This window comes from Mirounga angustirostris, unplaced genomic scaffold (assembly GCF_029215605.1).
Source record: "Mirounga angustirostris isolate CCGP_5_RB_7025 unplaced genomic scaffold, mMirAng1.0.hap1 SCAF_15, whole genome shotgun sequence".
In the NCBI taxonomy this organism is placed as follows: Eukaryota; Metazoa; Chordata; class Mammalia; order Carnivora; family Phocidae; genus Mirounga; species Mirounga angustirostris.
This window is the reverse complement of record NW_026991723.1, coordinates 19,366,587-19,381,492: the sequence shown is the minus strand read 5'-3', so window position 1 is coordinate 19,381,492 and position 14,906 is coordinate 19,366,587. Positions and strand designations below refer to the sequence as shown.

General features: G+C 40.8%; 1 protein-coding gene across 1 annotated transcript in view; it reads left to right on the top strand.

Moving 5' to 3' along the window:
- Nucleotides 1-14,906, top strand: part of GNAQ (G protein subunit alpha q) — a 311,208-nt gene that overhangs the window by 210,521 nt on the left and 85,781 nt on the right. Inside the window, exon 3 of the mRNA XM_045882287.3 lies at nucleotides 3,109-3,263. Coding sequence (XP_045738243.1) covers nucleotides 3,109-3,263 — 155 coding nt within the window. The remainder of the gene's footprint in view (nucleotides 1-3,108; nucleotides 3,264-14,906) is intronic.

Sequence of the window (14,906 nt, the reverse complement as noted above, 5' to 3'; positions counted from 1 at the left end):
TTTCCCCCATGCCCTGCAGGAACGCTGTCTAGTTCTCTAATTGCTGTATCACCTAGCATTTCACTGGGGTCCAATAAACATTTAATCATAATAGTGAAAAGTGTCTGGTATGTTGAAGCTGTTTTCTCTGGCAGAAGTCAACTTCTCTAGACACAGAAACAGGACTCCTTCCAAATGACATGACTGACCCAGGGTAGTAAGTATCAAATGCATTGTGGAAATAGTACCTATACTAACCTATGTTGCCATGTCGTTTTTACCTTGTTCAGAGTGAGGTCCCAACCATTTCTTCCTATGGATCGTATAATCATTTGTCTAAATATTATTGTGGGAAAGGACTGAAAATTACCTACTCCTTAGCATGTGTTCGCCAGTAGCCAGCTACTGTATTCCAGCTTGTGCAGGACAGTGTTGTTGGTCAAGCTCATTGGGGAAGCAAATGGAAAAGAATTTTTTAGAACGTATGTTGCAAATGAATGGCTCCTGATCTAGCTCAGGCACAGATATGTTTTATTTATCTTTTATAGGGTTGCCAAGATCTAAAATAAGGGATAATTCATAGGAAAACCTAGATTTTTTTTGGCTTCCTTGAAAAATTGGAAGATCTGGCAACAATGGGCCTACCTTTGCCAATGGCGGCAATTGGTTGTAGCTAAGCAGCAGCTGTGGTCTTTGATTAGGGAACATGTTTGTCAATGTGCCACAGTCCCCATTACTCCCTATTGCCTGTATCCGGCCCATGTTAGTCATTTTCGTGGCTTTCTGGCCCTTAAGACATCTGCTTTGGAATGATTGTTGCCTCTGTGAGCCTCTTCTCTTTAGCTTCCCATAACAATTCTTGGCCAGCAAGGCAATTAATTATGATCAGAACAACGAGCATCTGTGTGCTTTGTAGTTTGCATTGGTTCTTAAACTTTTGCATGCATCAGAATCTTAAAACAGGTTGCTGAGCCTTACTTCCAGAGTTTCTGATGCACAGAGTTTGAGGACCAGAGGATTTGCATTTCTCTCAAATTCCCATGTAATGCTGCCTTTTGAGAATCACCAAGCTACAGTACTGTAATACAATACAAAGCAACCTGAGGCTGGTGGGGCGGTATGTTCCCCACCAGAAATAATATTTGGAAAGAGTAAGCAATTTACCTAGGGTTATAAGAAGAAGTAGAGTCAGATTCAAAACCTTGTCTTTAGAGTATATCCAGCAGGTGTAGACCCCTGCTCTGTACCCTGGTGCTTCCCATATCCACAGAATCCTCTAGAAAACTATGTTATAAAGACGTAGCCATAGGGACTCTAATTTAGGATTATGCCAAGGATGTGATCATTGTCCTGTCTCAGGACACTAAGTTAGAACTTTCAGTGAGCACGGGGCAGAAAGGCAGGGGTTGAAACTTGACATTAGGTATACCGCAGAGGTATGAGGCATACACCTGCTGGACAGGACCTTTGACTAAGGTAGGCCCACCTGGAGTGGGACTCAGAAACAGGACTCCAGGCTGACAGGTTTGCTGCTGGGATAACAAGACAGTTTGCCTGGATAGGGATTAGGTACAGAAAGCAACTACAGGGATCCCTTTTCCAAGATTGGGGTCCAGAGCGGAGCTAGAATTCCTCACTTACTAGATCTGCAAGGTCAGAACAGAGCTAACAAGAAAGGTGATTTCTTCAGTCTCATCATGTTGGGCTTCTTAAAACCTTACTTAAGTCAAGATTAGTCTAATGATATGGCCCTTCCCACTTGGAAGAGAAGGAAGGTGAAGTTTGGGAACCAGACAGGGTCTAACATGGATTAAACTTATTTAAAAAGTTTCGGGCACCTGGGTGGCTCAGTTGTTAAGCGTCTGCCTTCGGCTCAGGTCACGATCCCAGGGTCCTGGGATCGAGCCCCGCATCGGGCTCCCTGCTCCACGGGAAGCCTGCTTCTCTCTCTCTCCCACTCCTCCTGCTTGTGTTCCCTTTCTCGCTGTGTCTCTCTCTGTCAAATAAATAAATAAAATCTTAAAAAAAAAAAAAAAACTTATTTAAAAAGTTTCTTAAAATTCCATCTGCGTAAAACTCTTTGAAATGAATAATTAGGTCATCATGTGATCGTGATAGGCATCAACTAACCTAGTTTGAAAATTTGTATTTCTGCGAGTATATAAATATATTATCAGCTACGTATCTCCAATTTCCAAGGTAGTTATATTTATTTGGATATTTATGTTTATGTATAATTCACACACATATATTAATGTAATTATATTAATGTACCATGTGTAGTTACAGGTTATGGATGTAACTTATTACATCCATGAAACTTATTTTGACTGGGATTTTAGGCACTGGTATAATTTGGTTAATTTCAGGGTTGACCGTACAGCATTTTGATTTCAATCTTGTTGAAAAAATTTTTTAAATCTCCTTACCTCTTTCCTGCTAAATGTTGTATGATGAAAATAACAAAGTCCTTTTTCCTCATTAAAAAAATTAATAAAATTCTCAGTCTGATAATGTCGATAAGGCAGATATGAAATAAATACTTTGAAAGTCAGGTGTATTGGAATGGAGGGGAGGGGGAATGGTCACTGTGTTTCACATCATTAATATTAATTGTTCTTCTAGGGGTTTCATACCCTATCCTGAAAAGGAGTGATAGAAACTAAACCCAATTAGTTGAGTCTGATTAAGTTTCTGCTAAGCTGTAAACACTCAAGGGCTGGGTAAATTATGTATTTGATGATAATAAACTATAAACATAGAGGGAATAATTATTCCTGTCCTTTTCCTCTTAAATAATATTGGTTTAGGATTCAGATAATCACCAGAAATGATCATATGTGTAACATGACATCCTCACTGTTACGATGGGGACTGAACACTGTCTTCCCTGTCTTCCTCTAATCGACTTTAAGTAGCCTCAAGGTTTACTCTCTAGGGAAAGATTTGGGACTGGATTCTAAGGAAAAAAAAAAAAAACAGAGGAAGCAAGACTTTTTGATAAAACAGTTTGAAAAAACATATGAAGGAAGACATCAGTGGTGCACAGTATACCATATGATCCAGAGGCACTTCTCAGTGACAGAAAGGAGAGAGATTAAAGCTGCTCTTTCTGTTTGTTTTTAACAGGCTCATGCACAATTAGTTCGAGAAGTCGACGTGGAGAAGGTGTCTGCTTTTGAGAATCCATACGTAGATGCAATAAAGAGTTTATGGAATGATCCTGGAATCCAGGAATGCTATGATAGACGACGAGAGTATCAGTTGTCTGACTCTACCAAATAGTGAGTATTCATCCAGGAGGCCCTTTGGATCTTTCTTTAGTTTCGTGCACTCTGCACTGATAATTTACTGCATTCTTGTGCTTTGTATACGGTATCTGCCTCACACTCCAGCTAGGAAGAAATAGAGCTCTTAAACTTGTGCCAACCTCATACATTTAGACTGTGTTCTAAGGGACTGGCATCATGAGTCAGGGAGAGTATTTCTTTTACTGTTTTCTGTTCAAAAAACAGACTGAAGACCCGAGGAATCTGATTTTACCAGCCCATCTCTTCCACCAAACTGTAAACCAGCAATTCTCAAGTACATACTCCATTGTGATTTGAAATCCTATAATAATAATTTTTCATACAAATTTCTGATCTTTTTGTCATGTGCTAGAAAGCACCCACACACATTAAAACCTCCAAACATACACGCTTGATTATGGCTTCTAACACATCAGACTTCCCAGTTTCCAGTTTCCAGACACAGAACCTTGACTGCTTTCTGGGAGCCACTATTATGTTGATGGATAGGTTTGCCTTTGCATGAAAATTTTGTGTGTGAGTCTAATTTTGCATGCATTCCAGAATTATTCTGTGAGCTGTCAATCAAAATCATGTGTCCTGGGAGCGATTTGCATCCTAGAGAGATTTCTTAGCTCTCTAGATTAAACCTCGCCTAACAGAAAGAAAGTGAAGATCTGGCAATCATTGGATTGATGTAATCAATGCAGTCAGCAATGTAGATAATCAGGCGCCTGAAAAATGGACTTTTGTAGTATTTAGCCAGATTTCTGTCTACATTAATTATGTTAACCCAGCATTTGCCTCTTATGTTGGTTCTGGGTGGACAGAAGAATGGGTGGAGAATAATTAGCAGCCTCAGGCCAGTTTGTATGATGCAGTGACCCGCTGGATGAGAGCAGGGCTGTGGGGAAAATAAGGAGCCCCCTAGGCTGATTGGCCTCACTCATAGTGCCTGGAAGATCCAAGAGCTGTCCAGTTCTGTTTTCTTAAGACAGTAGATCACGTTCTTACTCTCGTTCTAGGCATTTGTGTAAGATACGTTGTGATTCAGGTCAGCCACAGAAATGTTGCCTGGTCAAAACAGTTCTTCTATGCCTACGGGAAATTTGAATTCCGTAACTCTGGAATGTGCCATAGAAGGGCTCATGAGCACCGCGCCGGTCGTATTTTAACTACTGTGAACCCCCTGGTGTGCCCATGGCAGGTGCACTTTCCTCATTCCTGACTCTCTCTTGCCTTCTTCCACACTCCAGGTCACTGCTCTTCCATTCCTTCTCTTCTGCTCTCTGCCCGCCTGCCTTCGGCCCTCGTCCCTCCCTCTGGAGCCCCTACTGTATGAGTTTCTGTGAGTGCACATATGAGAGATATCGTCAGCTCTTGTCTCTTCCAAATTCTGCCCCCTCAACCTTTGACCAGCTGTCTTTCTCTTATTTCCTGCCCCCTCTGTCCTTATGTTTGCTTTGCCATTTCAGATTTCATCTATCTCCCCATGGTGCTGTTGTGTTTTATCGCTTGTTCCCTGTTCCTGCTCAGTATGTCTCCTCCTATCTGCTTGCTTCCCCTCCGCCCTCATCTGTCCTTCTCTTGGGTTCTCCTGTTCCTCCTCTGCACTTCTCACCGTACTACTGAGATGCCTCTCCTGGCCCTTATTAAGCAATAAATCCTCCATGATCAAGTATATTTACTAATAAATCCTCCAGTCTCTCATCAGATCTAACCTCTCTCTCTCAGCTTCTATCATAAATCCTGTCTCTCCCCCTTCCTCACCTGTTCTATTCTTTACCTGTCACCTGTGACTTTTCTCCCTACAAAGAGGTCTTGCCATTGGGGCCTCAGAGCACCAGTGTCTAATAATTACATGCTTACCAGGGTGAGGGTTCCCCCTTAGGAAACGATTTTGCCTCCCACTCTGAGGATGGACCCTGGGAGAGATTCCTGTTTGCCCTGAGGACACCTTATGAAGTGTTGTGCCTGTGTTCTTGAGACAAGGCTGTCCCCCTATCTGGTGATGCTCCTCAGTTGAGATTTGTGATTTCTAGACAGGTGCCCATGAGTTAGTACAAGAATAGGACGTTGCAACATCTACTGCTTTAGGGAGAGAGCTCTTCAAGACCATTTGTTCAGACCCCCATTAGCACTGGGATTCTGGGAAAGCTGCCATCTTAGAATTCTGTTGTATAGGCTGCCATCTACCATAGAACCATGCCTTTGGGCACATCCCTGATGCTGGAGCCAGACCGAGGTGTGGGGGCAGCTGGGACAGGCGCATCTAAACCCCTTCAAGTGATTATTCTTTAAACAGTTTCACTTTCCCCTAATGGGGATATGGAGAAGTTGATTTTCTGAGCTATATATATGTGGGTTTATGTGTATGCACATGCACCTAATTATTTTTTAATCATATTTGTGTGCAGAAGGAAGAAAGTAAATTATTACTTATTCTTATATACCCACATTTCAGTACCCATCTCTTGAAAAAAAAATAGGACATTTCCCTTCATAATAAATAATACCCTATTATATATAAAATTAATCATCAGTCCTTTTTATCATTATGCCCAGTTCATATTTACACTTCCGATTCTTCCAAAATGTCCTTTAGAGTTGGTCGGTTTTAAGACTGCACATTGCTTTGGTTTTTATGTCCCTTAGGCTCTTGTGATCTAGTGGAGTCCTGTTTGCATTTCATTGGCATGTTGAAGAGATTAGCCTGATTGCCGCTTTATGTAGTATGCATTAACTTGCTCCTTTGTCTCCTGAATTTACTATAAACTGGAAATTACATTTAAAGACTCAATTAGATTCACGTTAAATGTGAGGAGAATGCACTTGAAGTGATGCTTGCTCATCATTGGTGAAGGGAAGGCTCACCAAAGTATTAGGGCACTGACACCCTTCATTATAAAGTTGTATTTTTCCTCCTGCCACCGAAAGCAATCTGCGTGGTGTTACTTCATCACTGGGTGATCTCTGGTTCCCCATCAGCTCTTCACTTAATGCTTTTACTTCCATTTGATGTCTTGTGTGATTTAATAATTGCCCTAGGGTTTATAAAAGAGTGATTTTTCTACTTTTATCAGTTGGTCCACTTTGGTATTCTTCGGTGAAATAGAAGTTTTGCTATTTGATTACCCTTTAATAAATTTTCTGCTAAAAGGCATATGTTTCGATCTTTTTGTTATAGTAACTTGTTGTATAGATGAAATAGATGGTGACCATAGAATTATCGTTCGAACCAGGACATTTTGAGAAGGAAGGGGTAGCTATTAATAATTAGGCTAAAATAAAAGGTATAAGCTGGGAATCCTGGCTAAACAGGAAGATTTGGTCACTTTAGCTGCATGAAACGTAGGGAGGTGTTTTGTATTTTGTTTGGGGCTCCCCCCCTTTATTTTCTCTAGAAGACTCTTTGCTTCAAGAGAGGATAGAACCAATATATTGCTACCAGTTATGTAAGGAGTTGTATGTAGAAACCTGAGTTAACTGGGCCCATGTTTCTGGTCTCTTCCCAAGATGTTTTAGTACTCTTTATAGACCACTGCCCAGCAGCCTGGCTGGCCCACCTTTAATCCCACTGAGTATGAGAGACACCTTATTCTTCCCCAGTTAGTCCAGGGCATTTTTCCTTTTCCTTATCTAGGAAAACCCTCCCAGCAGAAGGATAGGACCTGTGGCATGTTGGATTCACCTACCTGCTGCTGCGCTCCATGTGTGTCTGCCTCTCTCTCTCTCTCTCTCTCTCTCTCTCTCACATGTTGCCCCGGCGGACACTCTGGGAACTGCAGGAAGAGCACTGAGGAGGATGTGGGCCCTACATCTTGAGCACCACCGAGTCCCAGTACTGACTTCATTTTTACAGAGGAACTATGAAATACACATAACTCAAAATCATTCTTTCCTCTGTATTCAGGATAGTTGTTACCTCTTTCCTGACATGTTTGTGTGCGTTCCACTGCTGTATCTTTAGCATTTTATCTCCCTTCTTTACTTCCTGTAGTTCTTCTATGTTGTCCTGTCTTTATAATTAAAATCAACAATACTTCATTGATATTCTGGACCTGATTTCTTAACACGATATCATCACCTTACAGAACTCTTTCTGAACTCACGACCCACTTCTCTGAGTACTGTCTCTGCTTGTGGTTATTCAGTTGAGATTCAGGGGACACATACATAGGTCATCTCTAGCAGGGTGAGAAGTGGGGCCTGCCACACACCTCTGCTCAGAGCTTGTGACATCATCGCTGTTCTCTCCAGGACCCTGCTGCTGATGAAAGTCAGTGCCGGCCACTTGCCAGAAATGCTGAGAGCAAAGGCCAAGCATGCTCTCTTCTTTTCTATCTGCTGAGCTCTTCTTCATCCTTCAAGACCCTATTCAGGGGTCTAGCCTCTGATAGTCTTTACTAAAGTGTCTCTCTCCTCAAAGCCTGACAGGGACTGCTCATGTTTGACCTTCACAAATGATTGTTCCCTGAAATAATAGATGGGTAATTTCCATGATTTCAGTGACCATGATGTAGGTGTCATTCTAGATGAAGTATGAAGTTTCAGAGCTGAAAGCATTCGAGGTTTGTTTTTGGGTTTTGTTTTTTTTTCTTTCCTGCTGTTTTTGAAGGTCTGGGTTCTGGAAAGTTCTGTTATCATTGTAGCTCCTGTTTGCTGAACACTTGCTTTATGTTAGATTCTATACTTAGTCATCTACATGCATTATTTCGTTTAATCCTCAAACCTGCCTAAAGTGGTAGATATTTCCCATCATGCCCATCAAATAGTAGAGGACACCAGTTCTCAGAGAGGTTGAATAACTTGTTTAAAGTCACACAGTTAGTAAGTGATAGGAGTAGGAGTTGAAATCAGATTTCTGTCTCTAGAGCCCAAGCTTTTAATCACTGTGAAATACTTTACAGAGGATGGATGGATGTGTGAGACATAGATAGATAGAAAATTGACCATAGTTAGATGAATAGATGATAGACTAATAGATAAATATCTGTGTCTAGGTAAATCACTTACCAGGAAAGATGCAAATTATTCATTAATGTTTATAAATGTTGCCTATAGGTTCTTCCCTGTGTGTAAGGTCAAGAGGGAAAATTATGTAGAATTACGGGAAAACAAACCCAGCAGGGTTTTGATTATCATCCAGAAAATTTGCCCTGTTTAACAACACATCAGTTATTCATACACCATGGAAGATGTTCTAAGTCACAGATAATTCAGAATTATTACTTCTTTATTTTAACCTACAGTCTCAACCATTTTCCCCCATACTCTATCCATTAACTTTTTGCTGGAGTCAAACCAGAGCCAGTAAGAAGGATACAACAAAATCATTTGAGCTTCCTTTTTTCTACTTTGATTAGCCAACTCACTGATCGTAATAAACAATCAGATGGCTCAAAGGACAGGTAGCATGGAAGCAAGGAGATGGGAGAAGTCCAGGCGATGGAGAAGCAGTTTGGGATAAGTTTGCAATTGGCTTTGATTTGGTATATTCTTCCAGTTTTATTTATTGAAAGAATAAAAAGCGTGCTAAGACGCTGGAGAATTTTATAAATTCCTTTATTAACTTTTTTGTTACTGATAAAAAAAGCCTGAGGGCTCTGAATGTCTTTAGATAAAGAGCACAATAAACAGATGGCTGTAGGTTTTACCTTTTTTTTTTTCTTTTTTCTGGGGACTACCACCTGCTTTAATGTACTGAAATATCAGGTGAAATGAGTTCACTGCCTACAGTACCAAAAGCTCCCTGCCATTAGCCAGAGAACACAAATCTTAACCGCACTGGCACATAGTGAGAAAAGTCCTTTGCTTTTGGCAAAGACTGTTCTGTGTTCACCTTAAGAGACCAAATAATCCCTAATCTCACTTGCCTGAAATTCCCTCCAAGGAGTTCAGCAGATCAGACACCTTCTTGAAATTTCCATATGTTCCATAGCCCAATAAATCCAAAATACATATATTTGTTGGCCTTGGGGCATAAGTCAACGTTGGAGTTTACTTTTAACCTCATGCTTAAATTTTTATTTTAATTTAAAAATGCACGAGGAGTTTGGATGTTGAATTTGAACTGCAAAAGGAGTTTCAGAGGTAGATTTAGCCTATCCACCTGATCTAGGGCCGAATTCTTCTTGGAAGAGATACCTTGCTAAAAGTTCCCTTACTTGATAAGCCAAATATTTGACGTCTAGTGTTTCCTCTGACTCTCACAGCCATCCTGACTTTACTTTTTATCTGATGATAAAAAGGAAGTGTAAGCCTACAAAAGCAGACTTTTGGAAGCAGACAAGACCATTGTCTTGTCAGGATAACACTGGGTCAAGATCTAGGCTTTGATGGAATTCCCTCTACCACTCATCACCTCTGGGCCTTTCACTAAGTAAATCTCACTTGTCTCAGACTCTGGTGTGTGATCTATAATCTCTAAATTCTCTTTTAAATTCTGAAGTCTTGTGATCTATTACAGTAGACTCTTCATCTGAGAAACCATTATCCTATGCAGTCAAGTGAAAATCTGGCATCCCGAAATTTACCTGAAAATGGCATGAACAAAGAGATTATTCTCTACATGGTTAAATTACTAAAAATGCCATCTTTGGCTCAGAAGAGGGCATTGATCTTAAATGTGTTTGTTTTTTTAAAGAGTGACAGTAGAGTGTCATTTTTTTCTCTTGAGTGACATATTTACTTCTATTTTTGTTCTGTTTTCTTATCTAATGAGCCATATCTCCTAATAACCTTTTGCAAGAATAAAACAAACAAAACCAACAAAAAACCTCTGTATTTGTCTTCCACAGTGAACTCTGATGATTCTAAGATGCGGGTCTTTATTATTCCTTTTTTAGAACGCTTGGCGCTTTAGAGATGCTAAGATAAGACTTAGATACGCTTTAACACTCTAACCTTCATTACTGAGATGTAGTAGGGAAAGGGCACCTGTGTGCCATTCATTCAGTCTGCCTGAAGGGCACCGTGGATGTGGGTGACACGTTTCACATTGTCAGTTTGCTGCCTGCTCACGTTCTGCCAGAGCATCTGTGACTTGTGCAGGTTGGTCCACCCAGGATGGCATTGTCCCCAGCAGAGACCAGGGGTGTTGTTACTACAGAAGGAGGACCGGCAAACCCGCAGGCCAAATTCAGCCTGCTGCCCGTCTTTGTAAGTAAAGTTTTAGTGAAACACAGCCATGCTCATTTGTTTTTGTATTGCCTATGGCTGGTTTTGAGCCCAATGGCAGAGTTGATCAGTTGCAACAGAGACTGAATGGCCCACAAAGCCTAGAATATTTGCTATCTGATTCCCCGCCACCCACCACCACCAAAAAGGGCAAATCGCTCATATAGAAAAAGACTGAATGTTTAAAGGCAACTGGTATCCTGCTTCCACTTCCATTTAGATAGAACTTACCTTAGGACCCCAGTGCTCTGAGTGAGCCAGAGCTAAAGTTTAGGGTACTCAGAGAATGGACAGCCTACATTCCTTCAGCAGGACTCCCTCCGTAAGTATTGCTTTGCACAACAAAGCTTGATAGGAAGCGAGCACCAGAGAACTGTATCTCGTATACCCCACACTAAAGGTGGTAGAGATGACCAGAAGTGCTCATTGAGTTGATTTGGCTCTGAGAGCAAGGATCGTGTCTTACATGTCTTGCCTTTTGCCCCATTGTAATGCCTGATGCAGCTGGCAAAGGAGAGTGTAATAGGGTTGAACCATCAATGGGACTGAGAGTAGGATTGACAGGATTTTGTAAGGGGCCTAATAGAACATGCACGTACGTGACCAGAAGACAACCCTACCTCCAGTCACAAGTGAGCCCAGGAACCTTGCTATCCACATACAATCCTTAAGGTCATTTGGGTTCCTCTGTTGTGACTCCCTGCCTGCCAAGCAGTCTTTTGACTCTGGCTGACCCTGATTTGTGTCTTCATTATCACTGTGGCATCTTGATTTAAAGTAATGAACTGAACTTTGATCTGTAATGAGTTCAGGTAGTTTAGTATGACCAGCTCCTCGGACCTGATCATCCTTGTCAGAATGAAAGTTCTGATCCTACACCTCCAGAACTAATACCCAAGGTAAGGGGACATGACATTGAGACACCTGCTTTAATCAGCAGGCTTTTTTCTCATGGCTGACTCTTGGCTACAATCACTGGAGCCTCTCTGATGACCCACATCATGTCTGCATTATAGTATAGTTATTTATAGTTCGTTCATTTCCATTGCCAGAGTACAAGCTCCTTGAGGACAGGACTCACATCTTTTTTCACTTATTTTATGGTTCCCACTCAGTGTCTGCACAGTGCCTAGCTCTCAGTGTAGACTTTCAGAGAACGTAATTGGATGAATGAGTGAATAATAAGAAAGTAAATTTTGTGTCCTTCCTAATTTCTTCCCATCTTCTCTCTTCCTTTCTGCCTATTCTAATCCCATTTCATCTGCACGGCCTAACTCAGCCCCCACTTCTCCACACTATTCTCTAGTGACTATGGTTTAGAATCATCTCGCTTTTCTTATTGCATTCATAGTTAGCAGCTCACAATTTGGCACTTAATTATTTCTTAATTGATTCATCTGTGCTATCTTTGTTTCCCAGGTAGTCTGATGTCCCTCAAGGCACAGAATATATATTTTAAGTATTTTGAACCAGCTCCCTGTGCCCACCCCCCCTCCCTCCAACACACACAGTGCATTAGTTCTAACATATAACAGATTTTTCAATAAATTTGTGTAAATTAACTGAATTAAGCACTGCCATTACATTTTGGGACAGGCAGGCAGGGATAAAAGGCAGTTTCCTGACATTTCTTCCTCTGTTTCAGGAGTATAAAAATTGTATCAAAATTAGTCGACAGCTTTGAAAGTTATCCTATAAAAGACAAATAAGTTAACAAAGCACAACGCCAAACCAGCAAATTGAAAAAGGCCTCTTCCTTCCTTTTTCTGTCTCTCTTCCTCTCTCTCTCTTTTCTCATTTTGCTTTTGTTTTTCATTATAAGGTCAATTTATTTGTTGGAGCGACAGACTTGAGAATCTGTCTCTGGGACCCAAGCCTGGCCCAGGCTCTCGTGTCTGCATTGCAGACACATTGTTGCCCGACCCTGAGATCATGACCTGAGCTGAAATCAAGAGTTGGTCGCTTAACCAACTAAACCACCCAGGTGCCCCCAATTGGAATTTAAAAAAAAAAAAAAATTCAAGAGAGAAAATGCCATAATTAATTTGATTGGAGCTTTTTTATTTTGGTGACATTTAAGCTTCTCTCATATATTTTTAACCATTTAAAGTATATCCCATTTCTGAATTTCTTATTTTTCTATAACCAGAGGTGATCCTGAATACAATTTTTATACTCCTGAAACAGAGCAAGAAATGTCAGGAAACTGCCTTTTATCCCTGCCTGCCTGTCCCAAAATGTAATGGCATCCCCATTTGATGCTGGTGGTTCCTTTATGTGAAATATTTGGATCAACTATCCCTATATAAGATTCCTAAGAACCTGAAACTAACAAATGCAGTGATAGGATCTTCTTATGAGATACTTAATTTACAAATCTGCTTTTCTGGGGTTGGTTGAAGTTCTTTGGCAAAGGATCGTTGGAATGCAGGATTCCTTAGACATCTCTTTTGTCCCACAGAACAGTCTCCCGTGCGTTGTTATCACAAACCATGAGAGCGACACCTGCTTGCTACCATTGGGTGATCTTTGTTTTAAATCTGGAATACTGTATTGAAAACAAATCATGTCTTAGGACCCAAATCCCTGTAATGCATGCTGTGTTTCCTTGAGCTCTGATTATGGTTGTGCCAGGTGTTAAAAAGGAAGGAGGAAAGTTGGTTGGGCCTCCACAACATGAGCTCTCCAGGGGATGAAAGTGTTTGTGTAATGAGTAATCCCGTGCAGCTAACCAGCCTAACCAGATTACCAACCAGGCTCCTTTCAGCAACGGGATCTGCCAGATGAGGGAGGGACTTGGATGGCTCTTGGCACCAAAACCTATGCTTGACTCTCCCCTCAGAATGGCAGTTTTGCCGAGGGGTTACTTCCCTCTAGTTTTTTTGTTTTGTTGTTTTGTTTGTTTGTTTTGAGTGTTCACTTTGACAATTTCTTTTACTTTTTGCCTTTGAATCCTTGTGGTCATGTGGTCATGTGCAGGAACCATGTGTTTCTGGTTTCTCCTTAGCTTCCACTGCTTTTGACAGGGCCAAATAAGATCTCACGGCATGATCTAGCTTTCAACTCCCCCAAGACTGTTCCTCTTACAATGAGGTCTTCTTAGGATTTTTAATGAAGCCGACCTAGTTTTTCTAACCTTCTTTTCAATAATTAAAAATGTGAAATTCTACCTAGAGTGATTTTCTGTGCCAGAACTCCATTTCAGTATCTGACTTGAGCTGCAAATCTGTCATAAATACAGCCTCTCACCAGGAGGCCCTTCTGCAGGAGTTGAAGAACTCCACATGTACCCACACCACCGCCCCATAGCAAGCGACGTTAAATACTCCAAGGCGCTGTTCATTTATCTTACTATGTTTGGTTGGGTTTATACCAAACGTCAGAGATTTCTTTTTTCACTTACCACCCACAGGTACTTTCCCCCTTTTGGTGTAATTGCTGAGGGTTGTATGCCTATAACTTACTACTTTTTTTTTTTTTAAACCACAGCTGTAATGTGATATATTTTACCTGCTGAGTCATCTCTAAATTTTATTCATGTTTCTTGCATTTAAAAAAAAACAACAGTATTTCTCATTTCTGTGCTATTCTTGGTTTAGATTTTGATTACCCTCCCAGTCATAGGTGATGGGGTTTTTTCTCTTTAATTTTTTCTTAAAGATTTATATATTTATTTATTTGAGAGAGAGAGAGAGAGGGAGGGAGCAGGGGGAGAGGCAGAGGGAGAGGGAGACAAGCAGACTCCCCTCCGAGCAGGGAGGCTGACGCAGGGCCAGATCCCAGGACTCCAAGATCATGACCTGATCAGAAACCAAGAGCTGGCTAGCTTAACCAACTGAGCCAACCAGGTGCCCCTTCTCTTTAATTTTAAAAAGATGTTTCTAACAAAAATAAGTTCTCATTACATGTCAAATTGGAGCATAAATTAAATTGGAAGGTGAATTCAAAACTGTTATTGACAAACTATTGTCAAAAGAGAGGAGCAATTAGAATTTTTTGGAGAGGGGACGAGGGCGGGGAGGGGAAGGGGCAGAGGCTGAGGGAGAGAGAGAATCTTAAGCAGACTCCACACTGAGCTCAGAGCCCAAGGCTAGGCTCCATCTCACAACCCTGAGATCATGACCTGAGCTGAAATCAAGAGTTGGTCGCTTAACCAACTAAGCCACCCAGGTGCCCCCAATTGGAATTAAAAAAAAAAAAAAAATCGAGAAAATGCCATAATTAATTTGATTGGAGCTTTTATTTTGGTGACATTTAAGCTTCTCTCATATATTTTTAACTATTTAAAGTAATTATATTCCATTTCTGAATTTCTTATTTTTCTATAACCAGAGGTGATCCTGAAGTTAAATATATAAGGAATTTATCAGTTACTAGGTGTAATTATAAACTAATGAGCATGATTTCCTTAATCAAGTCACTCATACTACAGAAGGATGTTTTGTGGATAATCACCAA